At 47.5% G+C, this 19,705-nt stretch overlaps 1 protein-coding gene across 1 annotated transcript in view; it reads right to left on the bottom strand.

Annotated features, from left to right (window-relative positions):
- Nucleotides 1-5: 5 nt before the first annotated feature.
- Nucleotides 6-19,705, bottom strand: part of myot (myotilin) — a 28,606-nt gene continuing 8,906 nt past the window's right edge. Inside the window, exons 5-17 of the mRNA XM_064329394.1 lie at nucleotides 19,201-19,342; nucleotides 17,748-17,771; nucleotides 17,233-17,352; nucleotides 16,340-16,493; nucleotides 9,933-10,790; nucleotides 9,452-9,599; nucleotides 8,490-8,591; nucleotides 7,289-7,326; nucleotides 4,986-5,118; nucleotides 4,027-4,234; nucleotides 3,191-3,356; nucleotides 2,081-2,214; nucleotides 6-277 (exon numbers count right to left, since the gene is read on the bottom strand). Of these exons, the coding sequence (XP_064185464.1) occupies nucleotides 147-277; nucleotides 2,081-2,214; nucleotides 3,191-3,356; nucleotides 4,027-4,234; nucleotides 4,986-5,118; nucleotides 7,289-7,326; nucleotides 8,490-8,591; nucleotides 9,452-9,599; nucleotides 9,933-10,790; nucleotides 16,340-16,493; nucleotides 17,233-17,352; nucleotides 17,748-17,771; nucleotides 19,201-19,342 (2,358 nt within the window). The 3' untranslated portion in view covers nucleotides 6-146. The remainder of the gene's footprint in view (nucleotides 278-2,080; nucleotides 2,215-3,190; nucleotides 3,357-4,026; nucleotides 4,235-4,985; nucleotides 5,119-7,288; nucleotides 7,327-8,489; nucleotides 8,592-9,451; nucleotides 9,600-9,932; nucleotides 10,791-16,339; nucleotides 16,494-17,232; nucleotides 17,353-17,747; nucleotides 17,772-19,200; nucleotides 19,343-19,705) is intronic.

Raw genomic sequence — 19,705 nt, 5'->3', positions numbered from 1 at the left:
TACACCCCCCCCCTCTCGGACAGGAACAGAGGGACAGCTGGATGGAGGGCTGACTCTGGGACGGGTGTGAAGGGTAGCACACAAACGGTGGGGTGGGTTGGGGAGGGGGGTCAGGTCAGGGGGGGTAAGGGTGGGGGGGAGGGTGTCTATAGCTCCTCGCTCTCGTACAGGGGGGCAGTCTTCTCTTGGGCGCTGTCTGGGCTCAGCACCGAGAGGCTGGTGAGTGCCGGGCGCACTTTCACGTGCTTGCCAGTAGGGGCAACCTTGTTCAAGCGAGCTGGGGAAAGGAGGAGAAAAGCAGTTTCAGGATGAAATGCAGTACAGATACTGAGCCTTTCCACAGAATGCTCTGGGTACTTTTACCCCTCTAAAACAACTTAATGTGTAATGTTATCATAGGAGCATATAACCACAAAGCTATGCCCTTTAGCAAAAACATATTTAGATCCAACATGTTAACAGGAAATAAGGACTGCCTGAACATTATTCAAATGGAGCGTATTGTATACATTAGATTTAATATACTCAAACACGCTGCATCAGAAATTATGTATTTGAAAACAGAGGTATTTCCTTTTGCGAGAAATTTAGAAAGCTTGTAATAAACGGAAGCATGTTCTACACCCCTGGCAGGTTTCAGATTTATAACACAGCTAACATTTCAATGGTCCCCGCACCAGGAGACGCAAACTGTCCGAAGACAGAGATCTCCAGATTCAGCTCCTTAACAACGCGAGCTGCTCTTTGGGATAGCGGTTAGCGTAAGAGAAGCTAGCGTGTGCAGCGTCCCTGTTCCTCAGCCAACATTGCTGTAGCTGGATTAAGCCCCGGATCCAGTTACAGGTTACAGGTCTGAGGGGGGGTCGGGGGGGGGGGGGGGGGTGTGGGTGGGCTTGAAAGACAATCTTTCGTCTGAGCAGAGCGCAAGTCTAAATTTTGCTGTGCTGTTGCGAGCCTCGGTCACATCCGCTACGATAAATACAAATAAACCGTGGACTGTAACTCTACTGCACAGGAAGAAACGCTGCAATAAAGCAGTGAGTTTACACAGATGTACGCAGTGGAAAAGTTTTTCTGGGGGTTTGGCTTGAGCGAAAGGTAAACAGAACAAAGAAAATTAAATTCCCTCCTTTTGTTACACATGACAGATGGTGTGCTGTGTGAGCAAGGATGAAATATAATAGGCATTGATAGTGTCTCAGAACTCAGCATTTTTTTCCCCCTTTCACTGTGGTTAATGGTCCTTTGGACTGTTACACGAGCTACTGATACACCTTGAGCCACAGAACAGTAGCAGTCTGAACAAAGGGACAGTCAAATTCCTTTTTTACACTTTTCACACAAAAATGACCAGAGAACAATATTTGCCTGCTTTGCAAAGATTTAAGTGAAACGACACAGTTAGTTCAATTTGTGCTAGCCAGTTGTCAAGCGAAATTTACAGCCAGTCAGGCAAACATGTCACTGCGTCATGGGCAAACGCACACTGGTCAAATCAAAGGTAGTTCAGGAAGCACAGTGTTTTTTGACAAACAGATAAATGATCCCCTCTCTTTGCCAGACTGGTACGGAGGTCAGCAGGAAATCACAATAAAACTATACGAGCAAGCCGAGCATCAGTACGAAACATCGCAACATTTAAATAATGGCTTTTTTTTGTTTGGCTCTTCAAAAATTAGGTAAAGTTGTTGCACTTAAGAAAACATTTGAATACATACTGAAGTCTGCATTGGTTTAGCCTGCTCTGGGTATGACAGAGTGCATCAGTGATTTTAAAAGACTCCCTCTTCCTTGGCCTAGCTGCAGTGCGTTAATCTGTGCAGGCCAAAGCCCAGGTGGGTGATTCAGTGTGAAAAGCATTATATAAATGTAATATGTTTATGCATTAACCCATTAAGGTTTGAGAGCACGAATACGTGATTAGAATGTTCTTAACTGAAAATTCCAACGCTGATGTAGCAATCACCATGGTAACTGAAAGCAATGGAGTTCTAAGAACACTGACATATAGAATTTTGGGGGGGGAAAAGCATTCCAAATCTTGAAACGGTTAATAAGTGTTCCCTCGGCGTCCGCTTACTTCCCACATCCAGCCGGGCGTTGCAGCTGGACATGCCGGCCTCGTTGATGGCGGACAGCGTGTACCAGCCGGCGTCGCTCTTCTCCACCCTGTTGATCAGGAGGCACAGCCGTCCCGCGCTGTCCTGGTACATGCTGGGGGAGAGCCGTTGCCCGTGTTACGACCAGGTACCGGGCTGCGGTAGGCTGTACACTGGGTGACCCTAGGCACTCCCATTTTTTTTTTTATTGGTACACCCAAAAAACACAAACATGCTGTACAACTAAAGATAAATACAATTGGAGGTTCCACCAATCCCCCCCCCCCCCCCCTCCATCTCTGGTCCATGAATGAAATCTGCCCCCCACCCCGTGGTCCGCGATTGAAATTCCCACAACCCCCTGCCACCCTGGTCCGCGACCCACTCACAAAAATGTATCCGGTAAACCCATGATCAGAACACTGGCGCCACTACTGGAGCCAGGCCCCAGCTCCGGAACACCTCATCAACAATGTAATTTAAACTCCCGCCTACACACGGCTTGGACTCCTTATGAATTCATAAGCCTGACATTAATAGCGTTCCTTTATACTTAAGAGGAAAGATGATTCTTCCACGTCAAGCTGCAAAATCGTCAGGGAGTTGATGGTAAACCAATATGCCGTTGGGCGCCTTCCTGAATATTTTCTAGATTTTATCTGTGTTGGATTTATGGGCCCTGCCAGGCATTCTCCTCCGTGTATTGAAAAATTTAAATGCAGCCAACTTGTCAATAGAACAATGCTTATTATGTCTGGGAAAGCGGAAAGCACAGGTGTCAATGCTAATGTGCACCACAATAATATCAGATCCACAATTTCTGCGTATGCCACACAGGATCTTTTAATAAAGTGTTGTGAAGTGTACATTTGCTTTGTTAATCAAAGCAAGTGTGACTAAAGCAACAGCCTTAGACAAGACCTCCCATGCAACCTGATTACAGAGGACTACAGAGGGTGTCCAAATGAGCTGAACCCAACTGAACCCGTTTCTGCTGCCAGAGGACTACAGTAGTTCAGCACGGGGCAAACGCACACCTTTAATTAAATTGCACACATATGGATTGCTAAGAGTGCACGGCCTTCACACACCTCATCCTGTTGGGGTTGATCTGAAACATCTCCTTGTCCTTCTTCCAGTAGAGCTGGGGTGGGGGGGAGGCCACCACCTTGCACTCCAGCCTCACGGTGTCCCCCTCCAGGGCTCGCGAGTTCTGCATCTTCTGCACGAAGGTGGGGGGGCGCAGCATTTCCTGGGCTGGGGGAGGAGGGGGCCACAGTTGGAGTTGATACTGGAATATGCTGAGCGTTCGTAGCGATCGTGACCCCTCACTGTACCGATGGCCAGTGGATCTTTTTTGTATTTGCACTTTCAAACCTTTAAGGCAGTAGTAGCCAACCCTGTTCCTGGAGATCCTGTAGTAGCCAACCCTGTTCCTGGAGATCCAGTAGTAACCAACCCTGTTCCTGGAGATCCTGTAGTAACCAACCATCCTGTAGTTTTTCATTTCAACCCTAATTTTGCACACCTGACTACTAATTAGCAGCTCAGTGCAGATTGATAGCTGTTAATGAGGTATGCTTTCTCAGGGTTGAAGTGAAAACTTACAGGATGGTAGATCTTTAGGAAGAGAGTTGGTTACCACCAATATAAGGTGTGAGATTACAAATATGTGATTCGCTTAACTGAAGAAAAAAACCAACTCTTCAAAGGGTTAACTGGCTTTAAGAATGTCCCCTGTCCCTTAATGTGCAGCATCTCTGGAGCCAATGAAAAATGTGCAGAATTATTACAGTATGTGTAGCTTAGCACTGTGCAGGTGTACAAATCCTACTGTAAGTTTGCTGCGAGTAAGAAGAGCGAAAATCAAAAGTGGCGCTTGCACATTATTATTATTTTTTTTTAAAAGGCCGCGTGGAGCCCTCACCAATGACGTCCAAGCGCAGGGAGAAGCGGCTCTCGCCGGCGCGGTTCTTGGCCACGCACTCGTAGACGCCGGCGTGGTCCACCGTCACCACCTCGATGATGAAGGAGTGCATGCCCTTCTCGCACACCAGCATCTTGTGGTACTCGTTGGGCCGGATGGCCTGGCCGTTCAGGTACCAGGACACGTCCGGGATGGGCAGCCCCCCCACCTGCGGAGACAGAGAGCCAATGTGTGAGGGGTACAGGTGTGGAACAGCCTGCCATAGACAGTCCCCCCAAAAAAAAGGTATGTAAAAGTGCCTATACACATAAAAACGTGTCACTGGGGTGGTATCCTGTAGCCCCATAAAATTTTACCCCGAGCCAGCAATTTTGCACCTTCTTTTCTTGTGAACAATACTTATTAGCACCCAAACATAACATCATTGTACTTTTAGGATGTACTACTAAAGAACAAAAATGTACCTCCACTGTACTATTATTTCTCAGAGAGACCTTCAGGGTGTGCAGAACCAGCAGGAGTGACCTATTCTTTTATCGATAATGTGCATGTTCTTGTGTGTGGAGTGGGCCCATGTGGCCTGCTTATGCAGACATACTGTATATGTAGTACACATCCACATGATTTGGTCCCAGTTCAGCAGTGTTTAAGTGCAACAGAGTTTGTGGCATTTATGGCACCAAAGCTTTTTAATAATATATTTTTTTAAAAACTACTCCAATTTAATTTATGCAGTCTTCTTGCTTTAGCGCTGCACAATGATGTTCAGAACAATTATGAATTCGCAAAACCCAAAACAAACCCGAAGGTCGGCAGTGTTCTAACACGTCTGGCTGCACGTTTTGTTCCGCCGGTGTCTCCAATGACAAATATCTGGGCGAAATGCGTAGCGCACGTTCCGTTTCTCTGACGGGTCGAACCGATGCTGTGGTGTAAATACTCGTGTAAAATCCGCGCACCTTGAAGTCAATCCTGCAGAAGCGTCCCTCCTCCACCGTGAGGTCCTGGGGCACCTGCAGGAATCGCGGGGCGTAGCACTTCTCCTGGATCGCCGAGCCCTCGTTGCCATCAGTCCCAGAATGCTGTGCACTCCTGAGCGAGAGAGAAAGGGACAAACCATGGGTTTTTTTTTTTTTTCCATGTTATCTGCCACCCAAAGCCTAAAATCTGAGGGGCTGGTCGGAGACAGAGCCACTCTATATCTTTTTGGTAGAGTTGGAAAGTCCAGGGGTCAGAGAGTAAAAGTCCTGCCGTGTGTTTCTTCCACCCATGAACTCAGCCCAGCTGATTTCATCAAATAGTTCTCCTTCCTGGCAGAAGGACTATGCTAATTAGCAAACTGAGTTGATTCGACCAAAACACTGGGGAGGCCTCTTACTTTCTGAACCTGGATTTTTCAACCTCTGCGCTTCAACCGGAACCTACCGATGTCTCAGAAACGGCAAGTTGCAGTGAAGCGTAGGCCATTATCGTGTCAGTCTCAGTTTTTTTATGACCTGTTCAAACAGGCCGAGGCACCGCTCCAGTCCAGTTACACAGTACTCTGCCTTACTGGCCTCGCAGACGTGCTTGATCAGGGCAGTGTCCGTTACTCACAGGCTTACGTGTTCTGCAGGACACGTTATATAACCCCCGTACGCAGCTGGCTTTTCACTGATTAACCGATGATGCTCAAGCAAGGCATGTCGCTAAAGGGCACGGCAACCTTTTCGCCCCGGCGCCAGCCTTTTCGCCCCGGGGGCGTGGGCGTGGAGGCAGCGACCGCCGCCGCGCCACACTGTAGTCCCAGCTGACCCGAGGAGGGGATCCAGAGGAAGGGGCGAAAGACATCACCCCCAGGGTGCTGGGTCAGCCCAGTTCAGATGCTATAACTGTCCCCATTACAGCATGTTGGTGGTGCGGGAGTGGAGCCGGTGGGACCCGTTGGAAACGGGCGCGTATTACCGCCAGGAAACTAAATCCAGATCACGCTGTCCCCCCCGAACATCGCCCCACCCCCCCACTGACAGTCACCATCCCCTGCCCTCCTCCAACCAAGGCCAATTTATACATGCCGTAATGCCAACATGTATCTGTGGGACAGACTGACTGACTGACTCAAAACAGCCTGTCCTTTCAGTCACTGAGCCTGATCTTTCGCAAAGTGTTAGCGGGCTGCTGTCACCCCATTTAACCACGTCTGTCCCTTTTCCCTAGCAACAAACATGTAAAGTAGTACTACAAAATACCGCTTTGCCCTTTTGCAAAATAGCTGAATAACTTCAGTAAATACCCAGCTGCATGAATGGGCAATATACAAAAATGTAATCCATTCATAAGCTGAAATGGATATGTGTGTCTGCTAAGCGAATAATGAATGAAAACTGATATACGAGTGTCACAGTTTGCAGACCAAAAACCTGGAAGAGAGTTAGCATTTTTGAGCCATGGGTTCTCTCGGTAGATTTCCAATGCTTTTTTTCCCACCCATAGGGATTTTGATTTCTGAGAAAATAGGGTCTGTGTTTAACATTTAAGCTTAGGAGAGTTTCACGTTTTTGTTCTACAACATAAATTACTCCCATTAACTATCTAAACTGTGAATTTCAGGTTGCTATACTGAAACTGAACTGAAACTGTAGGACGGAGTGTGGCACAGTGGGTAAGGAACTGGGCTTGTAACCGAAAGGTCGCAGGTTCGATTCCCGGGTAAGGACACTGCCGTTGTACCCTTGAGCAAGGTACTTAACCGGAATTGCTTCAGTATATATCCAGCTGTGTAAATGGATACAATGTAAAATGCTATGTAAAAGTTGTGTAAGTCGCTCTGGATAAGAGCGTCTGCTAAATGCCTGTAATGTAATGAAACTACAAAAATGGTCGCATTCCGCCAACCACCGCCTGCGTGCGACAACCGTTTCAGGCAATATAGGGACTCGTTAGCAACTTTTTTTAAAGCACATACTGGCTATGAAATTTACGGGGGAGATATTAATGGTTGTAATTTATGTTGTAGAACAAATTGTGAAACTTTCTTAAGCTCATGTTGACCTTATTCTCTGTGGAACATAAAATTCCTATGAGAAAAAAAGCATTGGAGATCTGCCAAGGGAACCCATGCCAAGGGAACAAACTTCCGGGCTGGCCTAAAAAACACATCATCACTGTGGCACTCTATTGAAGAAGAAACTGAAATGCAAGGTGATAAGGTAGAAAGGTGATAAGATGTGACATTTTCCCCAGGTTCGCTGAAAGCCGTTTCCATTTCCAAAGCAGTATTTACCATATTCCTCCAGTGTGCCTTCCTTCTGGTGAATCTGGCTGCAGAAAGAAAACGATAATTTAAAAAATTAGGAGGAATAAGAAGAACAAAGGTACACTTTACATGGAAAAAAGAAAAAAGAAAAACTGCACTGTGATCTCGCAGCATAAGCATTCATAGACTAAACTTGACTTTGTGTCTTTAAGAGCATGACTGTAAAATGGACATTCACTTTCACTGCCTGACATTTGGCATGTGGGGGCAGCAGTGGAGGACAAAGACGGCTGCCATCTTGGCCACCGTGACGACATATTTCCAGCCTTCACCCCCCCTGTGGCGTGAGGGGCCCGCACGTGTGCAGAGGGGGTGGGGCCCTCCTGGCATCCCACGCTACCGCCCCCCCCCCATTGTCAGAAGGCTGCCGTGGCACTGGGGCTCCGTGCTGGCTATTTATGGCCCAGTTCTCGGAAGAGGGACGCGGTTTCGTTATCTCACGAGGCCAATGACAGACGGGCAAAGCCCGAAATTTTTTCCTCCCCCCCTCTCCCCCTCTGCGCCCTCTCCCATTGTGCGGTGGGCCCCAGTGACAAACAGTAGAGGAACAGAACACACTGTACCCCCCCCCCCCCAACGCCAGTGTGAATGCCAGCACACACACAGGCACACATGAGACATGCCTCTCGGGATGGAGTTAAATTTACCGACAGGCAACTGTTAAGACTTCGTTAGGAATATAATGCAGAGGTGAACGTTAGCACATTTTTCTTCACCTCCGTGGAATTTCTTTCTTTCGGGGCCAAAATAAATCTGAAATGGAAGCTGACTCCATCGCTCCAGGGTGCGCTACCCTACTCCCACTTTGAGATATATTTTCAGTTTTTCTTTTCTTTTTTTTTTTTTTTGGATTTGTCAGCCAGCTGCCATTTTGTTTCAGCAATGAGCAACGCCCATTTCCTGGACAAACGCTTCGCAAAAAAACATTTGGCTTGCCGCGATTAAAATAACCAGCATTTTTTTTTCTTTACAGCTGCGTGCGATTAACTTTTGACACCGCCATTTATTTGGCTCACCGCAGACCCTGGCGACTTCGTCAACACCTCCATAATTGCCCTCGCATCGTTTAAGTGGCGGTGCCGCTGATTACACACCTAATTAAATCATTCAGGTTCATTAAGGAGGGGGGTTAATGGGGCTCGGGAAGGTAAAACTCGTGGACAGGTACCTGCTCAGAATGGGAGTCCGGGGAATTCTCCAGGTCAAAGACGGAGGCCGCGTTGTCGGGCCCCAGCAACCGCCGGGCCATGCGCTCCTCATAGGACAGCTTCTGTTAGGGGGGCGGGACACCAGCCACAGGTCAGGGGTTTTTATAGGGCGCCCATACGAGGTTCAGATTCCAGGCAGCGGACCGTAGCTGAGGCACCAGCTGCTGTCGGTTAATCACCACACAGCCCCACCGGGGGACCGGCCCGCTGGAACGGGGCGGAGCCTCCGACCCAAAGGCAGCTGGCCCGTCCCGTCCACTCACCTGGAGCTACATACTATGCATGTTCCCTGCACTTGGACCGGTACTTCTCTCTAGGGTTTTCGTCACACTTGTTCCTGGTTATGGTTATACACTTAGTTGTACGTCGCTCTGGATAAGAGCATCTGCCAAATGCCTATAATGTAATGTAATGCAATGTACTAACCCTGTTAACACCGCACTGTAGAACAGCAAACATGCGTTCACTGAGATGATGACACACGCATGCACACGCGTGAACACGCACGTGCACACACACACACACACACACAGCTTTTTCTTCAAATATAAATTTCTGCTGTGTATGCTTTGAACTACAGCACGTGCAACGCACATCTGGGAAGGAACTAAACACCATTTTGTCTTAAAATGGCCACAAGGGTTATGTACTGCAAAAAAATACCACCTTTGAAAAGAAGGGCAGAAGGTGATAATAAACTGGGCTCTATGCGCCATCAACGCAACTAATTAAATGTGGAAACCATAAGCACATGCTTTTAAAACGTAAGACCGAAACGGTTTGGGACGTTAACGTATCCAGTTCTCTCTTTACTTAGGGGATAAACTTTGAGCATGCCGCTGGGTGCTTAGCAACAGGACCCCAGAGTGATGCGCCTGCGCAGAGGCGGTCCTGTCCGCGGCTCCGCCCCGGCGACGGTTACCTGGCTGTTGTTCCTCCTCCGCGCCTCCTTGCAGCGCAGCTTCTTCTCCAGGTCCTGGATGAGGGCGTCCTTGGAGCCCTGGATCTCCTCGTCGGTGGAGACGGACACCGGCCGGGAGGCCGTCTTCTTCAGGATGGGCCTGGGGAGGCTGAGGAGCAGAGAGAGGCCGCCGGTCAGTAACTGCAACCCCCCCCCCCCCCCAAAAAAAAAGAATCACAAGATGACGCTATGCTACAGAGCTAAAAGAACAGCACGGTATTAGCTATGATGGAGATCACTCTGGTCACTGGGTAACTTGGAAAGGAATGGGACAGAATAGACAAATAATAGAAAAGAATAGAAATCTGGTCAAATTAGATATCAGATACAAACAATTATTCGTTTTTAAAAAATGGAAAACACAACGAAGAAATACAAAAACACAGACAGTGCTGCCGCTGGTTACAGCAGCAGCGGCCATTTTGGTGCTGGTGGAACACACCTGTTGGAAGAGCCTTTGTAGCTGGCAGGCAGAGACACGAACGAGGAGGGGGCCACGCTCTGCTGCAATGTGGCTGTGGGCTTGGGGAGGGACGGGGACAGGCTGGGGGGTGGCGGAGTGAGGAGATTATTGGCGGCAAGGACTGGGAGGCGGGAGGTGTGTCGACCGGCTTGGGGGGAGGGGGGGAATGCGGGGAGCGGGTCGGGGAGGTGGGTTTTGGGGGAGGGGCGGGGGCCGATTTGGGCTGGGGGTGGTCTGGCATGGCAGGATGGAGGAGAGGAAGGCGGCGGTGGAGGGGTGCTGGGTTGGGGTTGGGGTTTCGGTTGGGGATTGGCGGTGGATTTGGGGATCAGCGTGACGCTGGAGCGCATGGGGGCCCGGGACGGGGAGACGGGCTGGGGGGGCTGCGGGGGCAGGGCTTCCCGGGGGGAGCCCACGGCGGAGGACGCGGGGGTGGAGGTGGGGGAGCTCAGCGTGGACGAGGAGGTGCTGCCGTTGGGGTAGGAGCCCGGGGACTGCTGCACGCTCTCGTAGCTGGGGGCCTGGAAGTGAGGCTGGGACTGGATGAAGTGGCGGGGCCGCTCGTAGTTGAAGGCGGTGGGCGGGTACAGGGAGGGGGTGAAGCTGGGCAGGTCGGCGACGCTCATGCTGTTGCCGGGGTGACGCTGGCTGCTGGCCTGGGTGGCGCTCGTCGCGGGCGGCTCGGCTGATGGCGGCCTCTCCTTGGCGGGCGGCGGCGGCGGTGTGGAGGGGGAGCAGGCCTCGGGAGTGCTGCGGGATATCGAGCTGTGGTTGCTCTCTCCGGAGGGGCTGTAGGGCTCGCCTGTGCCTTTATTCAGCTCCTGCAGTTCCGGAGATCTGGAGGGCGAAAGTGAAATGGGACCCCGTTTCTACACCACGCCCCCCCCTGAGACTGGCAAACACGGCAAGCCCAATATTCCCCAGTGCCCTCGGCTCGGTTACCGACGACAATGCATTCCAGGTAACCCTTTACGGTGTGAGATTACAAACGCGATTAGAATGCTCTTAACTGAACATTCTAATGCTGATGTAACAATCGCTACTGGCAACTGAAAGCAGTGGAGTTCTAGAACACTGACATTCAATTTTTTAAAAACATTCCGAAGAACCTACTCTTCAAAGGCTTAATCTGACCATAGCTGATAATAATCACTGTGGAAGCCACAGCCGTTGCTCTCCATCCGACCGTTTCTGGTCTTTGTTTCCACCACTCCGGAACTTGCCCAATCCCAAGTAGAGGCTGTCCCAACCTTACGACCACCAGTTCGGAGGTAGAGGACTAACACAGGTATCCTGTGAAATTCATGAAGTCAACCTGTCAGCTAGATCACCTGAGCTGCCGTGTCTGAGGACAGCCAAATCGATGCGAGCGGATCACAGGTGTCTAACTGAGACACCCTGCTGACGGAAACCCTTCCTCTCTAGGTGACGCAATGGCAAATGACGCATCGCCGCGGGACTCCCAGTGACATTTGCCACTCTCACGGCTGGCTGTGAATATCGGGACCCCTCCGACATGCTTTTTCCATTCGGAACGCAAAACAAAAAAAAAAACCCTGAGGACGTTCAGATAGTGTCAGCCACTTGAGAACAATCAGCTGGGCTCTCTGGAGAGACTGCACCTTTGCCTGCTGGCTAAAAAAAGCTCCGTGATGTTCTCGGGCTGAGGGCCAGAGTGCGTAACAGAAAATGAGACCGCTGGAATGAGAGGCACCCCGCGCGCCTCTTAAAAGCTTCCCCCGCGCGCCTCTTTAAAGCTTCCCCCGCAAATAAACCTGAAGCCCGCGGAGCGCGCTGACATCATCCGGCAGGTGCTGCTCGTTTTCCAGCCACCTCTGACGCACACGACCTCACGTGGAGCATTGTGGGTAAAGGGGGGTGAAATGCGCGCAAAACTCTCTCAGGACCCTCCAAAAAAACGCACAGTGGTCTCAGAAGGACGTCTTTGAGTCGTACACAACCCCCCTCCCCAGCCCCCACCCCGAGAGAACTGCACAGAATTTCTTTACGACGCTCATGAAGAATGAGATCGAACGAATCCAAACTCCCCAAACACCCACACACACACACACACGCTTCTCAGAAGCTAACACAAGTTTCTCATGGAATGACAGACTAAAGCGAAACTGTGGCACCGTTCTTTGTGGGGGGAAAACAAAGGAGAGCGAGAGAGCTTACAGCACGCTGGCGGTCAACACGCCCGAGTCCCGACTGAACGCGTGACCCAGGGGCTGAAGCGAGGCATAAAAACTGAATTTGGGTGGAAGGTGACTCAGACTCTCTGGGCTCGGGGCCCCGTGTCCGGGACACATGTGCCCTCTCGGACAGACAGGCAGGGCCTGTTGCTGCCAGCCACCCACACACACACGCACGCACGCACACACGCACACACACACACACACGGGTTGGCTCTACCCCTTATGTAACAAGCTGGGGTGGGCAGGGAGGGGGCATGGAGTGTGGGGGGGGGGGGTGTGGGTTCTGGCAAACCTGAATGGGTATGAGGCTTGTACACAGGACCTATTGAGAGGGAGACAGCAGGACAAAAAAAAGAAAAAAAAAGAAAAAGAAAAAAGATGCGACAGGGTTTGAGCGGTCCAGCCAGAGCCCTTTCAAGCGGGCTTTGTTCTAAAACGATCTCTGGACGTCTGCCAGCTTTCTTTCCTGGGGGGGGTGGAAGAGGAATTCCCCCCTACCAACATGGCGCATTCTTTCACCTTTACAGCACGGCAGCAGTGAAACCGAAAATCAATAAACTGAAAGAGGCCAGAGTCATCTCTCTCTCCCTCCATCTTTTTTTTCTTTTTTTCTCTGGGCTCTACACCCCTATTCTGCAACGGGAACACGGCCAGGAGCCACAAATTCCCCTTCTGAGTGAAAAAGAGCCAAGAGCTCTCTGGGCTTTCAGATTTGTGACTGAACTCTAAAAAAAGAACCGAAGCCACAGTTTAATCAACTGACTGAATTGCAGATTAAATAAAAAAGAGTTTGCTTTGGCACTGCAAAGGTTTTGCTGCAAGTTTAACTCATTTTGATCCTGATTGGAGGTAATTGGGAGAAGTTTTTCAAAATAGGCCTATATAAGCTTAACTTTAAAGTGGTTGGGAATGGATCTTTTTAGATGCAAGTATGCAAAGCAATTAGCAGCCAGAGACAGAAACAAAAAACTGTTTTCTGCTTCCTCAATAAAGAACATATACAGAACACCTTGAGAAATCTTTCGACCTCTTTACAGTTTTAAATATCAAACTGACCTTTAGAACGCAACATGTGATGAACCACACAAAAGCAATATGGTGGTGGAGCATCTTAGTTTTGCTGTTGTTAGATTAGAATATACCATTCACTTGACCTGTTACACAATCACCAGAGACAACAGGTGTAGTGGTTGATGAGATCGTAACTCAAGTGGCCGTTAGGAAGGGGCTTAAGATAGTTGGATCAGTTTTAGAAACCCTGTATCTGCTGACCTCGTGCCAAAGCTATACGGTGATGCATCCTGCAAAATATGCCAGCGTAGTGCTTTGGGGGGATCACACTGTAAATGTAAACAGTTGGTGATTTTGTGTCTCGAAAACGCTTCAACAAATATTAATAGTAATATGGAATGCCCACACACACACTGCTTCCAAAAAGTGTGCGATTTCTTGGGAAGTACAGTTGAGCTCCAGGTATAATCTGTCCATCCTAAACAACAAGTGGTCTCCGGGAAGGTTCATCAGCAAGCTAATCTGCTCTGTTCCAAAACTGTCCAGAACAAAGGTTTCCCTGGGGGGGCATCTGGGAATGTCTCGCGCACACAACTGTATCAGCCACCAATGACAATGAACCGCTCTCTGTCCCCTTCAAACACGGGTCCCCCGATCACCCAGGAACGCCCTGGATACGGGCCCCCTTAAGTTCCATGACATCACACGTTCCTGAGTCCAGTAGTAACACATCAGAGATAGCACCGGTGATGGACACCGAATGGACTCTGTTCGTATCACGTTCTCTCTGAGGCTTAAGTGTGACCACCTCTGCAGCTGATATTGCCTCACAACTGAAAACATTTCTGTAAATGCACACGCAACGACGTAAGTTCTTCGCTATAAAATGCAACGTTATTTTCGGCAATACAGGTAACTCACTCAAGCGCACTTGCAGGTACAGCAGATGCCACAAAATGACAAAACCCACTGCATATTAACCGTAGCTACACCACAGTTTCATTGAGGCAGACCCAGAAAACACTGCAGTTTATACACAACACCGAAGGACGCTAAACAGTCTGTTCTTTGTAGGCTACATTTATTTGACGCAAGTTAACAATGCCGCCAAATAACAGCAGTTAGACAGCAGCAATATCCATGCAATAACTCCTGTTTTCAACGCTCGACTGCTAGCATTTTAGACAATTGTATTTATTTGATATAGCATACATTTTTAAAGTATGACTAACAAAAAGAGTACGAAACTAAATGGGTTGCAATAACTATAAACATACATTTAAAGGAAAACCATCCCACAGCATGTAGTTACTCTGAACTTGCCGACGGCTTTGTGCTGAATTAACCCAAATGTAAAGGCAAACGACTATGAAACGGTCTTTCTACAGATACATACAATCGTATCTCGAGGTTGATCTTACCTAACCACTGCCGCTCGACGGAAAACCGAAGGGTAGGATACACTGGCTGATTACAGATCAGCAGCACTTGCCCCGTGGATACGCCGGAGTCCAGAGACTGCAGCCCGGTCGCCTCCTCTTATTCACACTATCCCAGGCAATGACGCCGTTAAAGCACCCAGCTGATTCCAGTGCCCCTCCACATTTCAAAGTAAGGGTTACCTCCGCCTCACGTGACCTCACCATTTATGTATTTTGGACCGCCTTGCATCACTGACCCCCCCCCCCCCCCCAATTTATTCCAAATGAAGTTGTCTGGCTAAGTATTCATTGAATGTAGCTGAACTTCGTACTATGCAAGAAAGTATTTTTAATATACCAAACAAAACTGCCTACCACAATATGTTAGCTGGACAGTGCATTATACATTTAAAATAGTTCCATGTTTTTGGACTATGCTAAGGAATTTAGTATTTTTAGATAACAGAATTTGGCTAATCTATTTTTATATTTAGTCCACCGGTCTGCCTGCTTGAGCGGCTGGGTAGCAACGACGCCAAAAATAAATAAAGTAGCCTAATCAATACATTTTTGATTTTTTTATCATGCAATATCACAACACTTGTCCTTAATTTACTTAAATTGACGAGAACAGCCTCCAAGTGGTTTCTAATAAAAACCAACCTTTTTACAGCGTCACTTGTCAACAAGCCACTGTATTGCAATTATGGCTCCCTCTACTGGTACCGAAATAGTTTTTGGCGTGGAAATACAGAATTAACCGATTCCGAATGTAAAGGTATGAATGGGTTGTATTACCGATTGTAGGCCATATACATTGTTATATATTTATGTATACATATTCACATATGTATCTATTTGACATGTATTTATTTTGCATTTGTTAAAAAGTACATATTGTATTTTCATATATTTTGGTCTGTGAGAGTATACACAGAAAACAGGGTCTGATCAACATACCGCGATACCTTTGGACACATGGTATAGGCGAACGTTTGCAAACTCTCCAACTGTTTCATTGTAAATATGTTCACAGTGGGAACATATTTTTTTCTGGAGTCACACAGAGCGCTAACCGTAGCCAACAAGGACAGGATTTGTGCGCCATCTTGTGGAAGTTCTTGAATATTGAGTCGTGACCACTCCTGCTACCATAATTGCGTCGGAATGTGTTGAATTTGCTCGTTGGCCTTTTTGCCGCGATGGGTAGGCCCTACTGCAGTGACAGCTCAGTATTAGGCCTACATGTAGTATCACGATATATTATTTGGTGTTAGGCATTTTTCCAGTGTTTAATGGCGTATGTCTACTATTATAAAGTTACCCATGCCTTGTTCTGTAGTTGGCTATGGCATGTCACATTACCAGTCTGGATATAACTGAAAAATCTTCAAGTCCTGCTTCATAAATGATTCACACTTCTAGTAGAAGGCTATCGCTTCAGTGATGATACGGTGGCTGTAGTCAAAGCAAATGTGTGAGTTACAAAGACAAGAATGATTAATAGAAATGCAGTCAATCATTACTTTGACAGCCCTGTAATTTGCTATTCAAAATAATTTTCCGATTGAGGGCCCGTGGAAATACTGCTAATGAGCAATCGGTTTAAACAGACGGTTTCGCTGTGTTTGTTTTTGGCTTTGCAGATGGCGTCTGAGCGACCAGCGATAAACAAAGATGGAGAGTTGAAATGCGTTAACTCGAAGGCGTTAAACCGTCTCTGCACGCGGAGATCAGTTGGTTTTGTCGGACTTACGCGCCCGACAGAGGGGTCATCTCCTCATCCGGGCTGCTCGGCCACTCCGGGGGCGGGATTTCGGCCGCATCCCGGAGGAAAGAGGGGAAGTCATCGGAGTCCTGCCCGACGGACACCCCCGAAGGCTCCTCGTTCGACAGCACCTCATCCAGGTCTGGTGGTGACATCACAGACATCACAGCCGCACGTTACCTCCTTGTGCAAATTAATCGAAACGAGTTTACACTTGGATTTTAATTTGCAGCCATCTTTGTTTACCATTTCATCCATGCATTCCACACGTCTTCATTCAGTTGTGTAATTTCAAGACCATCCTCATCCAGGTGTGTTCATGCATTCCATCGTCACACCTGCTTATTTCGTTCTTGCTCATTATCATTCTAGTCCCCCGCCCATCCCGGTCTATCCATCGTCATCTACTTAAATTCTAAATGGTTTATTTTGTAAATTAGGTTAGTCTACTTCTGCTGGGTCCCTTCATTTTCTGTGCTCTGATTTGACACATGCAGTAAATGTTTTCTGTGCTACATTGGGATGATACAATACGACATAATCCATCCAGAAGAACTTGTTCGGGGAAATTTATAGGGTTTCATAAAAATACAAGAACATGATGATGGATATAGAAATAACAAAACTAACAAAACAGCCAGTGATTCTATTATTTTGTACAAGGGTGTACTGGAGGCACTCTTAATACTTCAGAGCTCTCAGTGAGAATTGAAAAAAATATTCTGGCACACACACACACACGCACGTATACACACACACACACAGCAGCATAGCCAGAGGAATATTTCTCAGGTTCAATAAAAAATAAATAACCTCAAAAATAGTGTGTGCAACCAGGCAACAGTGTCACTGGGTGCAAGAACACCGCAGTCTATACTTACCACTGTACACCTCCAGAAAGGCACTGCAGGACACTGTGCCATACTGGTTACCCGCAATGCACTTAAAAAGCCCAGAATCCTCTGGGTAGGCTTCTGTGATGACCAGTGTGCACAATTCCTCTGCGGTTGGAGAGAGGGAGGCAGGGAGGTAGCGAGAGAGAGAGAGAGAGAGAGAAAAGAGAGAGGGGGAAAGAGAGTGAGAGACCTTTGATTCTCATTTATTTAACAGTTAAAGGAGACATACAATTCTTGCTATCCAAAATATTCAAAGAGAAGAAATCAAAAGAAATCTAAACAAGAAAACCAACAAAAAACAAAATAACACAGACTACAACAAAATACATAAAAATAAATTCAATAGAGAGAGAGATGACTGAGTGAAAATATTGTCTACCTGTTGATTAGATATTTTTAAACTGGAAGTACCATACTTTGATATTAGTCTGAGAAGCATTTGTGATTTTCTTTACAATAAATATCAAACAAAATCAGCAAAGAGGAGAAAGTTTACTCACCGGGTACTGATGCAGAACTGGCTTCTGGAGACAGAAGGAAAAGAGAAAAAGCTTTAATGCTTAGAACCTAAAAACAACATGCCTGACCACTACTAGGAAGCAGAAAGATTATATCTTCTTCATAACTTTATTATTTTGGGAAGTTAATAGCATTACAAAATGAATGCTGTAATCGATGCAAGAACTAACCATGCTGACTCCCTTACTCTTGCACTACACACGGTGAATAGTATTCAGAAGAGCTTGGTAAAGTACCTCATCCTTACTAGTATGTATTGAAAATTACAGATTGTGCTGTTCCTTCCAAAAAAAAAAAGTTTATAAAAGTATCCCTTTTTGAACTAAATCTCAGGTAGTTGTACTTAAACTTTCACTTTATTTTCCAGGAGTAAACTTTGATCCCAGTTGGAAATACAGCTGAAAAATTAAAGTTTAGGATAAAAATTTTAGTAGTTCCTAAATGGTATGCATAAAGTATAGTTCCAGGAAATACTTTAAGCATACTTAAAATAGGCCAGTTTAGTTTTAAGTTGTTAAAATATACTTAAAACTAAACCTGATGTACTTAGGTATTCTTTAACAAATAAAACCTTTATGTAATACTTTTTCATATGGGGAAGATCAAAACGTTGGGCTGTGCATTGGTAGGCCGCAGGCTGGATTGCACTTCTGTAAGCCTGGGGCCTGTGCTGTGTTTGTGTAGACCTCAGGACAAAATTGTGTTGGCATTGGCTGGGGTTCATATTATACTCCGCCTTTTGGGCGTGGGTAGGGGGGTGGGGGGGGGAGTGGGCTAGATACCGATCTCCACCTGGGGGAGAGGGATAGAGGGATTGGGAGAAGGTTGCGCTCCCTTTATGTTGGATGCGCTTTCATTCTCCTCTTGTTGCTTTGTGTGGATGCATGGTTGTTTTTTCAGTTTTATAAGCCTGCGTTGGTTTGTGTGTGTGCTGTGTGTATGTATGTTGCGTGATCGTTTTTAGTGCGTTGTGTGTGTGTGTGTGTGTGTGTGTGCGTGTGTGTATGTGTGTGTGTGTGCGTGTGTGTGTGTGTGTGTGTGTGTGTGTGTGCGCGAGTGCGCGTGCGTGCGTGTGTGTGTGCGTGCCTGTGCGTGTGTGTGTGTGTGTGGGTGTGTACATGTGTGTGCGTGTGCGCGATGTGTGTGGTGGTGTGTGTGGTGTGCGTGTGTGTGTGTGTGTGTGTGCGTTTGTGGTGCGTGTGTGTGTGTGTGTGTGTGCGTGTGTGTGGTGTGTGTGTGTGAGTGTGTGTGTGTGTGTGTGTGTGGTGTGTGTGTGTGTAGTGTGTGTGTGTGTGCTGGTGTGTGTGTGGTGTGTGTGTGTGTGTATGTGTGTGCGTGTGCGTGGTGTGTGTGTGTTGTGTGGTGTGTGCGAGTGCGTGTTGTGTGTGTGTGCGTGTGCGTGCAGCCCTGCGTTAATGGCGTGATCTGACTCACTCTTCCTGAGGATACGGAAATCTGCCGAATCTTCGATCTGCTCGTCCTCCCGGTACCACAGGACCTGCAGCGGCGGCGTTCCGCGGATCCGGCATTCCAGAACCACCAGCTGGCCCTTCACCGTGCTGACGTCATGGAGACACTGGGAAGACAACACAGGATTTGAACAAGGCCGAGAATTTAGTCTCGGAGTCTAATATTTCAAGAAATCTCCTCCTGTTATAGCTTCTCTTGTCATGTCCAGCATCCAAAAATGAAATATTTACTCAGCAGTTTTTAAGGCATGGGTCTGAATAATTAATAATGTGAATTTTGGTATTTTCCAAATGTCATCAAAGGACTTTTTCATCTTTTCATTTTCCAAACGGCTTCCCCTGTTTGGAATATATAATTTTCAGAAGTGACAGGGACTGGATTTGACAACATTCCGTGCATAATGTGAGTTATATAATGCATAATTATGGTCACATGATTGCCTAAAATCATCTCCATTCTTCAAATGAGT

Source organism: Anguilla rostrata, chromosome 3 (assembly GCF_018555375.3).
Source record: "Anguilla rostrata isolate EN2019 chromosome 3, ASM1855537v3, whole genome shotgun sequence".
Lineage (NCBI taxonomy): Eukaryota > Metazoa > Chordata > Actinopteri > Anguilliformes > Anguillidae > Anguilla > Anguilla rostrata.
Note: the sequence above shows the minus strand (reverse complement) of the source record. Positions and strands in the feature narration are given on the sequence as shown.